General features: G+C 45.9%; 1 protein-coding gene across 3 annotated transcripts in view; it reads left to right on the forward strand.

The window, feature by feature from the left end:
- Positions 1-125: 125 nt before the first annotated feature.
- Positions 126-21,085, forward strand: part of grk4 (G protein-coupled receptor kinase 4) — a 35,767-nt gene continuing 14,807 nt past the window's right edge. Inside the window, exons 1-5 of one of the 3 annotated variants that reach the window (XM_028400760.1) lie at positions 126-459; positions 11,276-11,371; positions 16,343-16,455; positions 17,451-17,528; positions 18,077-18,177. In XM_028400760.1, the coding sequence (XP_028256561.1) occupies positions 408-459; positions 11,276-11,371; positions 16,343-16,455; positions 17,451-17,528; positions 18,077-18,177 (440 nt within the window). In that variant the 5' untranslated portion in view covers positions 126-407. Of the gene's footprint in view, positions 460-6,757; positions 6,970-11,275; positions 11,372-16,342; positions 16,456-17,450; positions 17,529-18,076; positions 18,178-21,085 lie in introns of those variants that run through there. The other 2 variants (XM_028400676.1, XM_028400844.1) reach the window with 2 other exon arrangements.

The raw sequence follows: 21,085 nt of genomic DNA on the forward strand, positions 1-21,085 counted from the left end.
GAACTGCATGCATGAATGTAGCTGGAGTGTGTGGTTGTAAACTGATCCCTCCTACTCCCGCTGCTTCGTTGAGCAGAGGAGGGGCGAGGAGGAGGAGGAGGAGGAAGAGGAGGAAGAGGAGGAGGGAGCTGAAGCAGGAAGGAAGGCTGGCAGAGAGGGAGGGAGGCTGTGAATGCTAACGAGCCCAGTCGTAATCACACAGCTCCGCGGGTAGGTGTCTGATCAAACATCTTGCAATGGAGAGGAGCCACGGCCGCTGGTGAAGTCCTACTATGCGCCAGTGCCGCGTCCGCCCCGTGCGCGTGCAGCAGCCTCACCGTCGTCGGCACGTTTGATTTAAAAAAACACACTCGTCTTTTTCCGCGGAGTGAGATGTGTCGCGACTGCTCGGGATCCACATTCTGACCATGGAGATTGAAAATATCGTGGCCAACACGGTTCTCCTGAAGGCGAGAGAAGGTGAGTCCATCCGAACGGCGGATAATATGCTGTGTGTGTGTGTGTGTGTGTGTGTGTGTGTGTGTGTGCGTGTGTGTGTGTGTGTGTGTGTGTTTTAACGGCACGGCCACGGACGAGCCTGCGCTCCTCTTCCTCCTCCTCCTCCTCCTCCTTTGGATTTTATGCTTCCTCTGTCTCCATCCCTGCGCAGCGCTTTGTCTCCATATTCCACAGAAAGCAGCTGTTTGTATACACTAACGACACACACACACACACACACACACACACACACACACACACACAGATGTACCGGGCAGGTTAGTGAGGCCTCAGCTCATGAACAGCGCAGGGATGTTTTTCTGTTGTGTGCTCGCAGCATCGCGTTGTTACGGGCTGAGAATCCTCCAGCAGCGGTCGGTGGATGTGTTTATATATTTACCGAGGAAATGTTCGGATGTGTCCACGGTGGAGGAGAAATACAGCTGCGCAGTGAGGCGTCCGCGCCGTCTTACCTGTCATTGTAGGTGTGTGTGTGTGTGCGCGCGCCCACGGAGCCTAATTATGAAGGTAAAGTGGTGTTTGACGCAGCCGCTGCAGGGCCGCTGCTTGTGGACTAATAGGAGGAAGGATCGTGGTGTGGGCTTTCAGATACAGAGGCCATGCACCCAGGCCCCCCCGGCTGTGCACGCTGCTCAGTGGGCCGGTGATCCCGCAGCAGCAGCTTCACCTGGAGGTGGAGAAGAGGCGAGTGCTCCATCTGTTTTCCAGGAGATGGCAGAGCGGTGAGTGGGCGCAGGGTGGGTGTGAGGAGAGAGAGGAAAGGTGTAATTACTGCTCCACCATTCCCACTCATCCACACAGACAAGACATCAGAAGATGAAGGAGGATTGTTCAGTGTGTGTGTGTGTGAGGCCTTCCCTGCCTGCTTACAGTTTACATTATATTCAGAATGCGTTTCAGCTCAGGACTAAAAAAACGCCAACACTGCTGTGAAATGGATTATTCACAGCAGCGCTGAATCCATTTCAGAGCAGCAGTTGCTCCTCAGGAAGCACCAGGCTCTCCTCTCACTGCCGTTAAATGGTGCTCAGGCGAGTGTCCCGTCAGGTTATTGTGCACAGATGCAGGTCCACGGTGAGCTGTGCAGGTCACTGCATTAGGAGTTGGACGCACATGGATGTCAGACTGATGCATCAGGTTTTTAACAAGTCGGAGAACGTTGGCTTCTTCTGAAACACTCAGTAGTTTGAAATGTTTTTCCTGGATGGCTCATACATGCATCCACAGTTCAGGGCTTCCTTTGTCTTATGTTCCTGCTCCAAGCTGCTGCTGTAACACATGCACAATGTGTTTTAGCACTGTGCTGCAGCAACAAGCCAAACCTTCCCTGATGCCCTGAAGTCTGTGTTCAGCATTAACCTCTCTCTCTCTCTCTCTCTCTCTCTCTCAGACTAATGCCCGTTGATGCTTCATTTTGAAAAGTTCCACTTTCACCTGTAGGATGCAGCAGAATGTCTGATTTGATTCATCAGGACAGCTTGGTCCTGAGGTTGCACCCACAGGTTTTCTGAGGTGTTCCAGAGCCCATGCAGTAGTTTCCAGGTTTTTTTTCTTAAATTGATGAAACAGAGCAGCAAACCCCTCATGTTTGCTTGTTATACCCAGTCATGTTACTGACGTGTTGCTAGGCGACCGCATTAATAAATAAGTATATAAACGTACAATATTCCACCAGGTGTTTCGATCAAGCTTTACACAACTTTTCCAAACTTTTTTTTTTACAGCTGATCCGACTTTTTTCAAGCATTTTGCTGCTGTTTTTAAAAAAACAACTTTGCCTTCATATGTGCTGCGTTTATTCAAATCTAAGTTTTGAATAATTTTCAAATCATTGCATTTTGTGAATAGAATGTATTGAGAAGAGGCCTCAGCGTGAGCTCACTGCAGCTTTAGCTTTCATTTGATTTGACTAAAACACCAGCTGCTGCCACAAACGCGATGTGTACAGTGCTTTATGTTTCTGCCTACGATCGTGTTAATTATCACACAGATTAACAGCTAATGGCTCCCAGATTATCCCTTCATGGTGCACATGAGATTAATTAGAACTTAAATCGTCTTTCCACAGGTGGGTGTTCAGAGCGTTTGTCTCAGTGACAGTTATCAGCAGTGTCATCAGTTGCAGAGTAAACGCACAAACCCCAAACAAACAAAGCTTCTGTGTGTGTCTGTGGTCACCTTCAGGCTGTAGTGCACACAACAGAGCCTGCATGGAGGCACGTTTTCGGATGGATTCAAGCCCCTGAGTCAGCAGGAGTTTACCCTGCTGATGTGTCCTTGAGCAACATCAACAAAATCCTCACTGTGGAGAGCGGAAGTGACGCACCGCGCACACACAGTCATATTTTACATGTTGGCAGTTTTCTCTTGTGCCAAGAAACTGTGTGTTTTCATAGTCGTCTTTGACACACCTGGGTGTTTTAAATCTGGGTGGCCAGACAGACACAGAGCGAGGGAAGGGTTATGGCAGGGTGTTGCCCGGTCTGCCACAGTTGAAGTGACACACGTCAAAGGAAGTGGTTTGAGATGACACTGCACAGGCGCTCCCTGACTATGTGGATTTCACATATACATTTAATATAAAACGCAGAAAGGAAAAACGAGCATCACTTACAGCATGTAGACAGTTTGCAGGATGTTTTCGTGGTGTTTCTGTGAGAAGAGGATAACGTCTGGCACAGTTGCAGCCTGCAGTTTTGTGGATTTAAACTCTTAGCCAAGAATTTGGGAGTTATTTTCAACATAGCAGCGTGCTTCCCGTTCACTACAGCATCAGCGCTATCTCTTCGCTAATTGTATTGACAGTCTAAATCCTGTTCACACAGCTACCTGCCCATATTCAATATTTACCCGTAAACAACAGAATCCCATTAGATGTCTGACACATATGAATGTGTGTATTGGCAGGAAACTTGCAGTCAGAACCACATTCAGAGGCCGTTTTTATCGTAGTCTGTCCTGCAGACGTCTCTGTTTACAATAGTTTGCAGCACCTGAGTTGGCAGAGCGGCCTATCAAAGTGGAGCAGATGGTTGTGTGAAGTGTGCTGAGGAAAAATGATGTTTACTCTTCTGCCGTAAAATACCCGGCGCCCTTTACATTGATCTGTCATGACTGCGTTTCAGGGGCTTTGTTGATCCGTTTCTCATAAAACTCCTACAGTTACATACACTTCATAGTTTATATAACTTATAATACAGTGGAATCTCCTTAACAGAAAAAAATACAACATGAGATTGATAGTTCAGTGTTTGAATACAGTTTATAAGGGCAGGGACTCATCACCATGGTAACTAAAAATGTGATTTTTGTGATCTTTCCCTAACATGTTTTACTGCCTACCCCCAGCTTTGAGTGAAAATGAAACAGCTCGCAGTGTCAGGGGGACTTGAACCACAGACTCCTGAGTGAATGTTGACCGCCTCAGATCTGCCTCCCAGCAGACCTTTGTGGGCGGGCCATAATCAGGTGGTTTAGGGCAATATGTCCGAGTATATATGACCTCTGTGAGGTCTTCTTATTGTATAAATTTGATGTCGGAGATGGACTACATTTCCCAGAATGCCCTTTGAGTTCTGGTGTTTATATGTTACATTCAGCTGTAGATTATGAATAGAAATGCGTGTGGCTGAAATGATGTTTACTGGCCTGGTTTTTCTTTATATATCAGGTCTGAGGTGCTGTCTCTGTGTTTAAAGGTCGGGTAGGAGGTTTCCTTCTGATGCACTTTTTGTTAAATTAGTGTAACTTCTCTTTACAATCTGATAGCAGCCGATTAGTTCGGCAGTTTCTCATTAAATGAAGAATATGAATCATCTGAAGCTATAAAACATAAAAACATCATCAATCCTCCGGGTGGACCCTGTAGGAGTATTGGCTGGTTGTCACTCTCTTCCTGCTCTGTGCACCAGAGAGGTACGTGCATGATGGCCGAAGTCACAGACCGCAGCTCGTCTTCAGGTGATGCGTCCATGTGATTGGAGGCGTGGCTTCAGGGTGAGCTCCGAGAGAAAGGGGCGTGTGTTTACTTTAAATCTGAGTGACTCTCACTGAGTTTTAAAACCTCCTCCCCGACCTTTAATTGGTGTTGTATATCCTTCACTGACTTTACTCTCAGCTCTTAAAGCAACAGTGCAGATTGTTTGTCTCCCCCTCAGGGCACTGAGAGTCATTACACCAACACGTCTCAACTTGTGCCTGCCTACAGGTGTGCTTGCCTCTGATTGGCTACTGAATATTATAGACTAAGGAACATGTTTCTTTACTTTGACTGAACCTGTCCACAGCCCAGTGTTGGCTTTTTGTTTGTGCTTGTTGTGGCTGTTTTACTGTTTCCACCTCAATGCAAAATATTTGGAGGCTGTGTAACCATATTTATTCTCAATGTGTTTTTGTAAGTGGTACTTCCCCAGTAGTGTGCATCATTCTGTCCTTCTTGTTTTAAGGTTTTGAAACATCAGAGAAATGTCTTGGTCTTTCCCAAAATATATAGTATTATATACAGTATATGTATTTTAACAGCTGTGCCAGCCGAGTGGCTGAGCAACAGAAGGAGAAGAGGAGGTAGCAGCAAGCTGCAGCCTGCTCCTGTATCCATACCTACCATATGACCGTAGGACTGCTGGCCCTCACACACTATGGCTCAGACGAACCATAAGCTTTGGCAGGTTTTATGTCAAATCTTGAAGGTGGAGGTGGTGTGTGCCTCCTCCTGAACCTAAATCCAAGCAGGGAGGGAAACATGTTGGTGCCAAGAAGCAATTCTATTTGCCCCAAGTTAGACAACTGACGTTTCTAACAGTTTTTAAGTTCATGTGAGGAGTGACGGAACATTTTTCCCTCTCGTGTTAAAACTTCCTGGAATCAGATGGAATCACTGGATCTTGTTCATCATTCCTGCTGTTTTCAGGAGGAGGAAGGAATGTGGACGGTCCGGTTCTCACGTTCCTCCAAGAAACACAGGAAACTTTAATCCTGCCTTTGATTAAACGGACAGCACAGGTGGAACTGGATACACTGCTGTTGTAGGTGTAGGCACCCTGTGTGTCCTCTCTGTTCTCCCCTCCCTTCTTCACACCGTAGACTGCAGCAGGTCCTTTCACACCACTTGTGAGGGTTTTTCTGTGACGTGAGCCAGCGTAGCTTTATTAGCTCTGTGGTCGTCGCTGGGCTAACACTTGTTGTCATCACTCTGGGGTGTTTCCTCCAGCTGAGGCTCATAAAACACGTAGCTTTGTGACTGTCCCTTGATGTGGGCTTCGTTTTACAGTTACTGCACCCACAAATGGGCTGTGTGGGGACCGGGACGCACTGCGCTGCGTACTCAAGGCTCTGCTGCACGGCACTAGCAGCAGCGACTTAGCTGGGTGGCTACTGGGATAGTTTATTAGCAGAGTTTCTTGGCAGGCTGAGTAAGCATGAAGAGGCACTTTTTAAAGCACTCTGTGAGCATCATAAGGATGGTGTACCAGCTGCCTTATTAAATGTTGAATGGGCATTCTTCCCATGAGAAAGCAGCTGTCAGCCTGCTTTTAACAATGTAAATAAGTAAGACAGCGTTATGCTTTACATCAGGAGTTTTTATGAGTCTTCTATGTCAAAGGTCCTTCATGTTTTATCAGGTTTTTTAAGGAAAAAATGTTGCCTGCCGTCTGCCCTTGGTAAATTTTATGCCTTCAAGTATCACTTGTCTTATCAGAGATAATCTCCAAGGTGTAATCTGTACTGTGCGTCCCACTATCAAGGGCCTGGCAGCTGCGTTTTGTGTGTTTCTGTTCTTTCTCTTTGACTGTGAAATAATCCAAGAGGCCCTTGGTTTGACAGACAGCTGTAAATAACTCATAGATGATTAACCTCTGGGTTTGTCCTCACATGAAGTCAGTCAGTGTCTTGCTCAAGTTTAGTCTCACAGTGTGTTCCCTCTCCCTCCCTCCCCCTCCTCCCTTTCTCCCCCAAGACTCTGTGAAAACAAGGGTCAGTTTTCAAGCACGCCTCGGCTCCATTTAATGGAATATCTCCAGCAACACAGAGAGAGAGATGGGGCAGAGGAAGGAAAGGTCTTGCAAAACACCGCCGCACGCTGCTGGAATGAGCATGGATGTTTGTGTGCACCGTGTGTGTGTGTGTGTGTGTCTGTTTTGCTCATGTGAATAAGTACATGTCCTACCTCATGTGAGACCCACCACCGGCCCTTTCCTGTCCTGGAATGTACTCTGATGTTGTAATGTGGTGCACAGATTTGCACGTGACCCATGCTTTCTGTCAGAGCCATATGGAGGAAGGGCGAGCGAGAGAGAGAGAGAGTCCAGGCCATAAAGAATTAATGAAGGCATAACAAGAAGAGAAAACAGTTTTATATGGGGAGGGCAGCGAGAGGCTGAAGCCGGAGCATGTGAGGATTAGAGGGGAGAGCCGTGCTGCCTGACATTCACATGTTTCTCCTCTCCTCTCAGCTGATGTGTGTCTTTCAGTGTGAGTATATGGAGGGATTACCTTACACAAACACCGGGCCTTTGCTTTGAATAGGCAACACAGATACTCACAGCTAATGTTTTCCTTATCAGGGGCATGCACCAGCCAATCACACACTGTATGTGAAAGCAGCAGGCCATTCATTTATCATGGTCGGCCTCCATTGTGCCTATGTGCGTGCGCATGCTCGTATTACAATGGGTCTAAACTATGCGTGACCCTCGCTCACTTCCTACCATTTAAGTTTTTGGGAGAGTACCGCCGCCGTCCGATCCCTTCTCCACAGTATGTTGGAGCGGGGCGGGAGTCCGGGGAAAATATTCAGGGTATGATTACCTTGGCCAAAAATATCCCGGTCAACAGTTTTATCAGCGTTTTGAATGTTAGTAAAACACTTGTATGTGTGGTGGAGTTACTTCACAGCAGGCTGGCTTGTTTTTCTTCAGCAGCTCTGATCTGTGACCTGCATGTTGGGGTTTTGAGCAGTTTTTCTGCTCGTCAGTCTGTCTGTGTCAGTGTGTGAAGTGCGCAGAGCATATTGTGTGAGGATGTAAACACTGGCTGCCGTCGGCCTGTCACTGTCACAGACGAGCTGGATGCTCTGGCCTTGTGGCTGTTATTCCAAGTGTCAGCGTGTGATATGTGTTCATCAGATGGGCAAGCAGCTCTTCCCATATGGCGGTTCAAAATAAAGACGGGTTGTGAAGACAGCAGCGCTGCTCCGTGTTCGCGGTAACATCTGAAGAAGCTGGGAATCAACAGAGAAAGTTGCCAGTGATTGCTTTACATCCCTCATATAGTCACATGATGACAGTGGTGGTGAACTTCAGCATAAAAGAATATAATCAGTTTTTTCCATTCTCTTTGTATTTAATTGTCCATTTTGCTGTTTGTGGGTTTTCTGCAAAATAAACCTATGGTCACCTATATGTTCAAGTTTTAAATGAGATATAAAGAAAAACATTTAGCTTTTATCCAGTTCCTAATTGCAGAAATATGTATGAATGGAACGTGTATTTGTAGATAATTCATTGATTTTATTGAAGACATGTGTGTTTATGTTACCTCAGAAATGTATTTGATGTTATTTATCAGCTGATCAGTATATGTGAAAAATTCCCTCCTGACACATTTATGAGTCTTTGCATAGTTTCTCCAGTTTTCTTAACTCTGAGCGGTTTAAAGCTGTAAATGATATGCACGGAGCCTTGCTCTGTTCATCACAGTGGGATTTTTGCGGTTTGTTTTTCCACTTTAACTTCTTGATATGAAAGAAGCTGTGAACTCTGTTTGAACTGGTGTTATAGTGAAATATAAATTTGAAGTATGAATTTGTGAAAATCTGTCTGTGGTCAGCCTGATGAGATAAAACCACCTGCTGCGTGGCCTGCAGTCTGCCTCCGCCTCTGACATGAGAGAGAGAGAGAAGAATGGGGGAGATGGTGAAGGGAAGAGGGGCATATTTGGGATGGTGTTGGACTACATTTGGCCTGCACGTGTGTTAGGAGCATGTGGGGACCGCCACTGGTCACAGGCTGGGAGACAAAGCAGAGGGACAGGAGAGGACCCATCAATGTGTGGTCATCAAAGCAGCCATAGCTCACTGCACAGTCATGAAAACAAACATGAAATTCTCACAATGTACACACACACAGACACACACACACACACAGACAGACACACACAGACACACACACACACGCTCTCTTTGCTCAGAAGTGTGTCTAACTGGTCAGACTTGAAAGTGGAGGCAGACCGGCTGTAAACAAAACGGATCATATAAAAGTGACAGCAGTGGTAGTTAAGGATGTGGCAGGTCGATATCGATTATCAGCGAGGAAGACGTCGGTTACACAAGTTGCTTTAAACTGTCTGTTGTTCATCCGTCTTTGCTCTGGTTGGACGGTGGACAGTAGCGAGTGACAGGAAACATGAGGGGGAAACGGAGAAGGGGGGAGATGAAAGCAGGGACGCTGGTGACATGCTACATGTCTTACTTGTGCGCGACCACGGTGACCCTGTGGCCGTCTGTGAAGCTTTTAAGGAAAGGAATGTGCATCCTTGCTGTCTCATGTTTTGACATTTGTAAAGTCTCGTCGCTTGTTGCACATTGCACCGGCCCCGTCCCAAGGACTCTGCGTGATGACCTCAGTGTTGGCTATGAATGAGCGAGAAGTTGCTCTGAAGTCGGTGTTTATGGAGGGCCCCGTTCTCTCGGCGGGGAGAACCAAAGTTAAATAAATACTCGCTCCATCCTGTCTGCATTAAGGGCCTGCACACATGGCTTTGACGTCAGAGTGACATTAAACAGGGCGGGGTGGCCCAGTCGGCTCCGACAAGCATGTACACACACACACACACACACACACACACACACACTCTGTCTTTCTTTTCTTGTCGGTCTATCCTCAGCGTTCCATACTGCCACGGTTTCAGCCCTGGTGTCATCTGTGCAGCATGCAGGCCTTCACTTCCAGCCTTTATTGGCACCTCTTGCACAAACACTTACATTTCCTTCTCACAGTATAAACCACTGACACGGAAGAAGTTAATCTCTGACAATTTGTTGCTTTTTTCGTGGCGCTGGTTCCACCATACTCATCAATCATCTCGTTTTTTTTGGCTCTTGCAGAACAACCTGCCAGGTGCAACTGGCCATCATCAGGCGGTCCAACATTTACTGTAACTCACACATTTGTCTTTGCTTCCCTCCTTCTCTTGTGTCTTCACTCTTCCCCTGCAACAAGAGTACATTTCTGTGTGTGTGTGTGTGTGTGTGTGTATGCCCTGCAGTCCTACAACAGGTCTGTCAGCATACCTGTCCTCAACAACATGAGAGCTGCTCCGATCGGTCCTGTTTTCCTGCTCATGTTGTGACACAGTTACTGCAGAAAAGTGTCTTTTTTGATGGGACGTATATAAATATATGTATATTTTTACTGCTCTTGTCATTCGCACTGTACAAACACGCTTCGCAGGAGCTTGACTGCAGTGACCCCCTGCATGTGTTTGTGTAAAGCTGTCACATGTCGCTGCTGGACCAGCTGGTGTAACTTGGGGGCAGAGGAATTCCCTCTGTTGTCGCCAAACTTTCAGTCTGCAAGTCTTGATGAGCTCAGGCTGGTTTGTCAACTCAGTAGTAAAGTCAGCTGACTGTCACCCCTCACTAATTTCCTGTTACACAAATTAAAGCTAAGAACCCTGAGGAGTTTTAGGAGTGGTATTTCCTTAGATAGATTACACATGACATGGGTTTGTTTCTGACCTGTTCTGGTGTTGTTGTTGTTGTTACTACCTCTTTGCCTTCATACTGTCACTTCCTCATTATTGGTAAGTAATTCAAGTAACACTGATTTCATACTAAGTGTGAACACACACTGAGAGGACCTCTCACTGACCACTGTAGACTTTGATGTTGCGGTAATATTCTTACAAAAATAAACATATTTTTACTGGACAGTGCAGAGTTAAAGGAAATGAAAGGTGAGTGTGAAAGAAAGAAAGAAAGAAGGGCATGAGGTGGTTATGTGGTATGAACCACCAATGATTACAGTATTGATGGTTTTTGTTACAAACATTACAAAGCACATTTAGTTTGATGCAGAGTCAGTATGTATAACAGACCAGCTGAGAAATGATCAGCTCATATTTGGGATGTTTTACAGGTTACAGTGTTGTGACCCTTAATGTTTGATGTTTTTACATGTGCTTTATACTGTGTGATTATTGCATGAGTTCTACTTTAATCTGTAAAGTTGTAGGTCATATGACACACACACACACACACACACACACACACACACACACACACACACACACACACACACCCCTGCTGCTGCTGGAATGAGCTTTTCAGTAAAACAGGGAGTTACCATGAAGAGTGCAGTTGTGCCTAGAGTTCGTTCACCCCTCACATCAGGGGTCATCTACCGACTGCAAAACCACCACTGTGTGTGTGTGTGTGTGTGTGTTGGAGATAATCTGTAAATGATAGTTATGTTTGACTAATGTTTAATCTCTACTGTGTGTGAGTGTCAGATGTGTGTGTGCCACATGATCTTTAAAGCTGTCAACATTCTTCACCACATGCTCGGTCATGATGCTTGGAGGTGACTGGTGAGATGAACCAGCTGTCTCTGCCTCACAGCAGGTCACAGCAAGGCCAACATGCCTGGTCACACACACACACACACACAGGAGGGGATGTCTTCTTTATTCTTGTGTTGAAAATGCCACTGGGGTGTGCGCTGTTAGAGACAATGTCCTGATTGATGTGCTCATGGAGACGTCTCTGTGTGTCTCTCAGGTGGAGGAGGGAAGAGGAATGGTCGCAGCAAGAAATGGAAGGAGATGCTAAAACTCCCGCACATCAGCCAGTGTGAGGAACTACGCCGCACTATTGGTAAGAAACTTTGGGGGGTGCGTGTGTACGAGTGGGTGTGGGTCCTAAAAGATAACTCACCATGCTGTGTCGTTGGGGTGGGTCCGACTGCTGGAGGAAGTTCAGATTGGACTTCCTTCCTGTTTCTACCCGTCTCCACCCACAGTTACAGGCAAAGGACAGGAAGCCCTCTGTGTGTGTGTCTGAGACAGGGAATGTGTTTGAACAGTTGTTTTTTTATCTAAAAGTCTCTTTAAACAACATACATGTCTGTTCACACATCAGATCCGAGCGTGTTCGTCCCTTCTTCCTTCCTGCTGTCAACATCCAGGTTTGACTTGAAAGTGGCGGCAGGATTCTCTCTGTGGGCCCAGACAAACGCTGTTCTCCTGAGCTGCATTATCTCCTCACCCCTCCACCACCTCACCCTCCATGGTTCCCTGAATGCCACAGCACAAGTGTGTGTGTGTGATAGTGCGTCACAAGTATCTCTGCCAGAGCTCGCAGTGCTACCCTCCCCCACATACGCTCATACCCTCCCCTCCTTTGTATCTCCATGCCTCCCCCTCCCTCTATCTGTATCTCTCCCTCTTTCATCCACTTCAGAGAAACATAAGAGTGGCAGAACAGTAGAGTTAGAGAGAGAGAGAAACAGGCTTTTTACAACAGGAGGGAAGATCTTTTAAGGACGGGATAAGAGGGAAGAGAGATGTAGATGCACATACTCCCCACGGTGATATCTCTTACTCAGCGTTGATCGTGCTGCTTGTGTTTTTTTGTCCTCACAAATCACAAATCATCACACACAGATATCATTATCATTGACTTGAATCCATCTGTTGTCAGCAGTGATGGATTACCTGTTTAGAAACGGCACACAAATGTCACCTTAAATGTGAAGTATTCCATTTGTCATGTCTCAGATATTTACTGCCATTACAACCAGGCGTGGGAGGCTAAAATGGGATGTGTGTGTGTCTGTGTGTGTGTGTGTGAGCATGCACCAGCTGTTGTGGTTTACATACGTCACTGTGTCATAGATGCAATTGCGTAATTTCCCTTTCACACCGGGTGCGAGATCAGAATAATCCTGGTGTACTTAAACACGCGGCCAGTTCACAGTGGATGGAAGGATACAGTGCAGCGACTGATAGCGATGTCTTTGTTGTGTCTTGATTATGTCAGGCATTTGACCTTAGCCTTGACAAGTGAGCGGTAGCTCTAGGAAGCTGGATTACATTATGTGGGCTGCAGCCACTTTGTCTGCCAGCCTCAGAGCCCCCTCTCCCTCTCCCTTCTATCTCGTTTTAACGCTGTGGGCTTGTCGGGTTATTTAACACTCTCCTGAAAACCAGAGGAATTCTGCATCTGTGTATACCCATGCTCACTCACATTTGTGCACACTTAGCTGACCGTTCACTGTCTCGCTAATTCACTCTGTCTTGGCCTAAATTGGAGTTTTAATTAAGTTGTAATTGCAGCTTACTTCACTCGCACAGGCGGTTACGAGCCCAGTTCAGGCTTTACAGCGTCTCCCCCTCTTCTCTCAGTTTTCCTGGCCGACTTTTTACTTTGCCATCCTCCTCTTTCCTTCACAGTTGTTCTCTTTTAGCACTCGGGAGAGGGTTCTCTTACGCAAAGAGGACATTTTTCATTGGTGGAATGCTGGCTGACGTTCTAATATTCAAATGATTTAAAGCTTGAAATCAGCTTGGACACACACACACACAGATGTCCTCACACACACACACACACACACACACTTACAGCCAGACCAGAGCAGCAGTAGCTTCTCTTCAGCTCACCTGCAGAACTCTGATACAAAGCCGTGGAAACAAAGAGCCGTGTTTAAACTTCCTGGATGAAAAGTCTGAATGTGTAAAAGTCTTGCATCAGTTTGAACGTCGTTTCTGTGTTTACGTGTGGATCCTGGAAGGATTCATTCTGCTGTAGATTCAGTGAAGTTTCATTATCCTCACTTCATCCGTCTTCAGGAGGAATCTGCTGCACTTAAGAAAAATGACCTGTTTCTAGGATCTGTTATGAAAACATAGATACTAAAATCATTTGTGTGTCCTTGTGTGTAATTGTTGCTACGTCCCAGTTCTCTGTGTACCTGGAAAAATGTAAACAAATACAACACAAATAATAAAACACAAAATAACAGTGTACAGATGTGATTTCTGGGACGACACCCTTCCACTGAAACAGGAAGTGAGTGTGTTGTGTGATAGAAGTGGTCTGCCCCCCCCCCCCCCTTCTGTTCATTCATGCACATGTATCATAAACATTCTTGTAGATTTACTTATTAACCATGCGGCCTTTCTAGGAACATCACTGCTGTTTCTGTTAAATCACCTTGAAATTCAGAAGCTGCTTTAATTATGATGAAGCATGTATGTGTGCAACAATCTAAATTTTATAGTCATAAAAAAGCAGAAGTGTGAATTTAATGGTCCTCTGTCCCAACCAGTGATGAAGAGCAACTAGGAACTATTATTAAGTTGATGTGTCCAAAACAAAGACCATACTGGACCGTCCCTCTCACCCGCTCCACACTGTGCTGACCAGCTACAGGAGCTCGTCCAGCAACAGACTCCGACTCCCATGATGCACCACTGAGAGACACAGGAAGTCATTCCTGCCTGTCTCCATCAAACTACTGAACTCACAGACACATTCACACTGGTTCATTCATGTCCTGCTCTTAAAGGTTTTTATACAGCAGTAAATATGTTCTTTAGATACACCTGAGGGATTTAAATGCTGTCTAGGTATTTAGATATTTATTATATATTTCTATTTCATACTTCAAGTTATCTTCTATTGTCTGGGGATAAATAAAGTCATTCTGATTCTGTTGTAAAGACCCACGAAGCTTCACCTTTCAGCATAAAAAAGGGCCGAGCTGAGCTGCAGTCACTGTGTGTCTTTGAAGACGCAGATGTCTCTGTGCATTCTTTAAAGTTTCGATGTGTTTGTTGTTGTCCAGGAAGCACACATTGGATAGACTGTCCTCTCACCTGGACACAGGTATCAGGCAGTGCTGAGGGTTTGTAGCTTATGCAGTGTTTTGTGATGCTGGTTGGTTGTTGGATGATTCATGTTAAATGTACGCTGTTGTTGGCAGCACTGCCGTGTTTCTGCTGCTGTCAGGGTGGGTTAGGGTTAGGGTCCTATCAGCAGACCAGGCATTTTTCCCATTAGAGTATGGGCCCTGGCTAGCTGGTTAGCTTGCTAACTTCTGCAGCATAATGCATTTTGTTATAATGTCACAACTTCACCTATGCTACCAATGGCTCCTGAGCATACCCATGGTGTTTAAGTTTTACTAACTTCTTCTGCAACCATCATGTCTGGATTCTCTGGTTGTCACACGGAAGCAGGAGGTTTTTCCATTCGATGTGTTGCTCAATATCAGTAACTTAAAAAAAACATGGAAATGCTTCAAGAACATTGCACAACAGTGTCTGTGACGTTTGTTACGCAAATCGGAGTGTGTCACCTCAAAGAGTGACCAGTTGTGCTGTGACTCAGTGTGAGGCCGCTGGGTTCACTCTGTTGGGCTAATCGGGCTGAAATTCCCCTGAAATCCTCAAAAGCTGCTCACCAACAAGACTCTGAGACTCATCAGAAGGCCTGTTGTTAGAAATGATGCTGCATGTGTTTACATTGAAGTGAGGAGACCAGAGGGCTAATTCATTTCTCCTTTTTTTTAAATGTTATTTTATTGTTTTCATGGGCCGTCAGTGTGTGGTGCTTCCTTGCCCCAGTTGAGCGCAGCTGAAAGAGAAACGCTTCTAAAACTTGAAAGGCAGCGTCTGAAGGCAAATGCGACACAATGCAGCTAAAGATCTCAGTGAGATGCTCTGAGAGGGCATGTTGTGGTCCCCAGTTAAAACAGTGGCCACTCTGTGGAGGGGGAAGTAATAAACATCTCATGTCTCTGCTCTCTTCTGTTTGCTGACCGAAGTGATAAGTCGGGCTTTGTGGTCGTATAAGTGAATGAGAAGCGCTGCTCTGCAAAGCAAAGGCGAACGCTGTGTGACAAACAGAGCAGCTGTTAGAGGTCGTCCTGTCGCTGGCACCGCTCAGACATTTTCATCCCCAGCGTCACTGCCAGTGTGTGAGTGTGTGTGTGGTTTATTTTTGTTTGTATGTTTGTCTTATGTGTGTGTGTGTGTGTGTGTCGGACAATAATGGAAAACGTCCTGTGTCTTCTTCCTCATTTGGTAGGAAATATGGCTCAAATGGACGCCATTAGTGCTAATAGGCTGGGGCCAGCTGCACAAGAGCAACATGCATGATGTAGACACACAACAAAAACACGCACACATGCAGTGTGTTTAGCTTTTTTTTTAAAAGGGCCTTTGTTTTATGATGTACATTTGATTGTTTCTGTGCTTAAATCATCACCTTTTCTACCAGTGTTTGTAATTTTCAGTGCTAGCTGAAGCCAGCTAGGGGAGAGCGGGGACTCGGAGAGTACGGATATCTGTGTAAATCTGTAGATGAATAGACTAGTGTGTCAAGCAACAATCACTCTGATGTGAAGACTGTCAGAAGACGTCAAAAAGTTACGCCATCATTTCATATGCACCTTACAAGTGATGATGGCGTTTCCTCGGCCCGTGTCTTTTTATCCTTTTATCCTGTTTTTATTTTGTTTTTAATGTAAGTAGAAGTGTGTGTGTGCGCTTGGTATATCTATATGTCCGGGGGTCTTATTTATTTTTGTGTTACAGTATACTATATGAAAGGTGCTGTAATAAAGTTTGATTTGAAGTTTCTACATTGTAGTAATATGCTTCACTTTGTTTAGAAGAATTTCTGTTTTACAGTAAATCACCTAAAAGAGGGAGATTTAAAAAAAGTAAAATAATTCCATACAGCATCCTTCCTGTCAGGATTTCGGCTGTCAGGCCCTAATGTGTGGAACTACTTGTCCAGTGCATCGTTCTAATTCTCCTGCCTCTGCTCTCCTCCTCTCAGAGAGGGACTACACCAGTCTATGTGAGAAGCAGCCCATTGGTCGGCTGTTATTCCGTCAGTACTGTGACACAAGGCCAGAGCTGAAGCGCTGCATCGAGTTCATGGATGCTGTGGTAAGATCCAGTCCTATTGCCTGCATGTCCTCCGATGGCCTCGCAGCTCTGCTTCATTCTCACAGCCCTCTTTTCTCTTTCCTGTCAGCTTTCCTCTGTCTCTGCATTTCCCCCGTTCTCCATCTGTCTGTGATTTCCCCCATGAGACCAGGCTGGATCAGTCCTGCAGTGAATGCAATGAATAGGAGGGGGAAGTCGGTGCCTGCTCTTGGCAGCGGCGTTGGGGTGGTGGGCGGAGTGGGCGTAGGGGTGGGGGGGGTGATTAGTGACTTAAACAGGCTGTCAGGGAGCAGACCCCTCCTCTTCCTCCTCGCACTCCTCCATGAGGTCAAGCCCACGTCAGAGGCAGGTCCCCTGGGTGAGCAGGCGAACACAGGCCTAAGCTTGTGTCTAGGCCCCTGGTGGTATGCGAGAAAGGAAAACAGGAGGCGGATCATGCTTATTTAATGAGAACCTGCATTAGTGCTTCTCAAGGTAGGCAGACGGGCTTGTACATACACCCACTGGGAGTCACACATGCTCATACTGACTGACAAGAAAATGCACAAAATGTAATAAGCAGCTTTTTTAGGGCTTAACATGTGCTGCAAGCCCCCCCCCTCGAGGACATGTCTGGGCTATGATGCATCACGGCCTGGTCCCATTTCTCTCTGCAGAGCTTGTTTTCAAACAAAACACGCAGCTCAGAGCAGTCGAACTCACCGTCGCCAGCCATATTTGACCAAAAACACATCTGTGAATGTGCGATGGGGTAAAAACCGAGGCGTCATCCTGGTAGGCGGCAGATGTAACGGGCGAAGCGTGATCAGGTTGCCAGTTTGCTGCCTTGACTCAGCTGAGAACATCTCACTAAGTGTCAATGGCCCCACACTCATTCCTGTTTCCATCGTTTTCATCTCTTTTCTAAACACTTCTCTTCCTCCTGCCTTCTGATGCCCATCTGATGTTGCAGACGTAGTAAAAATGGCTGAATGACTGCTGTTTTTCTCTGACAGGCCATGTACCAGCTGGCTCCTGATGAGAAGAGGAGGGACTGTGGACTGAATGTTTTAGACACATACTTTAATAATGGGGTAAGGATGGATATGCTAACAAAAAACACTCACAGAGCAGATAAATGGCCATAAATTAAAATTAGATTAAAACCAAATGAAGATATACATGTAAATCCTATTTAGGACTTTGATCTTTATTCAGATATAAATCCAAGGATATGTTACCTGCAGAAGTAAGTAAGAGGAAATTTGTGTGAGTGATCTACACACATACTGTAGATTTTATTCAAAGATGGCCGTACTATGCACGACAGCATCCTGAAGTTCTGAAGCGCTCCGTCTATCCCCAGCTTGGTCCTGTGGTGGCGCCCTGTTACAGACACAGGTCTACCTGCTGCACAGCTGGTTCGGCTGCACTTTGTTTTCTGATGTGGTTCCTTTGCCGCCATGACGAACACTTCATGTAACTTGAATGTTGTGTAGGAGTTTTTATTATTTTATTTGGTGAAATGTGGAAAGCGATGATTTGATTTGTTTTATTTTTTGCCAGCTCCTACCTTGTACTCGCCGCCCTCTGTCAGTATATTTGCCTCACGCTGTGTCTCTGTGTCTCTTTAACCCTCAAGTCGGCAGCCCATTTGCCTGACATACCACAGGATGTTGTCGTTGGATGCCGGGAGAGGTTGGAGCAGAGTCCGTGTAAGGAGCTGTTCGATGACTGCACCAAGTAAGTCTTAGATCAGCTCTCCTACACTCAGGTGCTCAGTCAGACCTAAATATTTTAGCCCTTTCATCTATGAATGAGCCTGGGTTTCAAGGTGCGGTGACGCCGATAGAACTGGTTCACGTTTGGAAAGTGTGCGTTTGTAGATTATGTGGACCAGTGCGCCCTGTCACTAGTGGTGATGAGGCAGCTGGCACCTGGACACACACACACACACACACCCAGTGAAAAAGAGCAGTGGGCAGAGAGAGCATCCGGATGCTGGCACGAAAACAACAGCCACCTCAGTGTTCCCTAACACACACACACACACACAGGTTTACAAACACACACACACACACAGGTTTACAAACACACACACATGCTTGCAGGTGTTTCTGCTTCCTGCCCAGAGAGCCTGGAGAAGCAAACAGACCCCCCCCCCCCCAAATGTACCAATAATCGCAGACGTACATGGACACACCTTCTGTTGGTGCCGTTTCTTTCAGCATTATGTAAAATATTTCTTCTTTTGTGTCTGTCAGCTGTCAGCCTGTAATTACATAGATGAGCAGTCCTAACCAGGAAAAGTCACATGAGGAAATCTAAAACCTGGACTACACCTCAGTCTTCCTGCTCCTGGGTCAGCACCGTTAGTACAGACCTGGAACACCTCACCAGGGAGGCACTCAGGGGGCATTCAGACCAGATGCCTGGGCGCCCCCCCAAAAGTGTTTCTGAATATTTTGGCAGTGAATAGACGTATCACACAGTGGGGGCCTGGACGTTGGTTGATTTTATTACTCATTACGACCCGAGAGCCCTACTGAAACCCTGGAGATTGTTATTTTTGTTCCTTCCCCCTCAATGATCGCCTTTTCGGCCTTAACATGCCCCAAACTCACCCAACTTGGTAGAAAAATTTGCTGAATTTTGAAACGTACATGGGAAAATGGCTCTATAGCGCCCCCTAACGCATAGCCCCTCTGCCAGGTTGACACAGGATCATGAAATTTGGCACACATATGTATCACCCCAAGACACACAAAAAAGTCTCTTGGACCCCAACACCCCTCCAAACCCAACAGGAAGTCCTCCATTTTGACTTTTACAGCCATTTTTGGCGATTTCTGACCCTCCTTCAAACCTTTTCACGCCTCACATACTTCATCCAATTGAGCTGAAATTCACTGTGTCCACTCAGGACACCATAGGGAACAGACGCATTCCAAAACTCCTTCAAAAGTGTTACGGTGCGGCGGGGGCGTGGCCTCAAAGTTGACCATTCGCCATTACAAAGGAACTGGCTCTATTTTCTGCAGTACCACCAACATACTTCATGCCATGTGGACAAAATCTTACAGTACTGCTATGGACCCGAGTCTGAACAGATATGTAATAGGATGATACGGTCATAGCGCCACCTACTGGCAGCAGAAACTTTGTCTTGTAAACATGTGTTTGTTGTGAATCTCTGGAGAGGAGAGGAGACAGCGATGGCCCCTCTGATCGCAGGTGTGCGAGAACCCGCAATATTGTTCTTGTTACTATATTTGGGGGAAAGTTGTGCTCTAAGTTTGGGAACTGCAGTTTTTTATGTTTTTTTATCTTTGGAGTTTTGTTTGTGAAATAACAGGAGCAGATTGTTGCCATGGAATCATGTTATTCTTGGGCTGGAGAGTTGAACAGACCATCTTTGTATCACTTCTATGTGGATATATGGTTTATTCATTTGCAATGGAAATCAGAGATGATATCTTCAGGAAGTGTAAGTCACAGCCTATCTAAAAATACATGTGTACATGTCTTTGTGTTCATATTAACACAAGGTTTTGACGCATTTGTTCATCACACATCACGCCTCTCATTCCCACCCGGAAAGATTCAGCACATTTTAATTTATTCAAATGATTTGTACAAAAAACTTTTTACTGTGAAACAAAGCGGGATAAATCCATGACATAATCACTGAAGATGAACTGGGCATCAGTCAGGCTTCAAGAAAACACCCCCACGTTTCCTCTAGTCCTGGCAAAGGGATGCATTTCTGCAGAGTCTCAGCTTATAGCCACACAGGCAGGCGGGTTTAGTTTGGAAATGCTGTGACCAACCGTTGATTCACTTGAGCTTTCTCCGGGGAATACCGGAATCTCTGAGAATTACTGAGAAGTGGGAATCACAGTGTGCGGAAAACACTCTATAAAGTTCCCAGCCTGAAACTCTCGTGTTTGGCAAAACACGTTTACGAGAGCTGATGAAGAGCTGTTGGATCTCTGAAATCAATAACCCATATGGTTCTAAAGTCCTACTCTGCTGAGAAGAAGCAAAACTGTTGAGAAACTGTTGCCAAAACCTTTTGAAGCTGTGATTCTTTTTCCTCCAGAGACCAGATGATTGTAATTGAGTGTGAAGTTTTGTTTAGTTTGTCCTAATCTTACTCACATTATCGTCATTGTTTTGTGGGTTGTGAGGATTTGCTTGAGCTTTGGGAGGCTGATAAACAAACTGAGCAATGCAGAGACACAGCAGGAAGTGTCTGAGGGGGAAAAGACAGCAAAGCAGCGGACTGAAACTGGACACATCTCAGGGCTCCTGTTGTTCTTCCCTTCCGTACGCTTCTCTGTAACCCATCAGAGCCGTCGGAATGACTGAGAGGAGGAAGACCACAGCTTTCTGCTCCAGAAGGCATCATCATCATCATCATCTCCTCCATTCATGCTTCATGACGGAGCAAGCGATGGCGCAAATATGTCCACAGAAAGAGAACAGCATGGGGTTAAAAAGTCAGAAACAGCAGAACAACACAGGGGTTTAGGAAAAATGGGGAGAAATGGAAATAATGTGTTACAGGAGAGCAGAAATGTACAAACATAACAACACAGGCACGTGTTGTAGCTTTGAATGGGACTCCCGTCCAAGTTTGGTCATCACT

The sequence above is a fragment of the Parambassis ranga genome, chromosome 1, assembly GCF_900634625.1.
Source record: "Parambassis ranga chromosome 1, fParRan2.1, whole genome shotgun sequence".
NCBI classification, from domain to species: domain Eukaryota; kingdom Metazoa; phylum Chordata; class Actinopteri; family Ambassidae; genus Parambassis; species Parambassis ranga.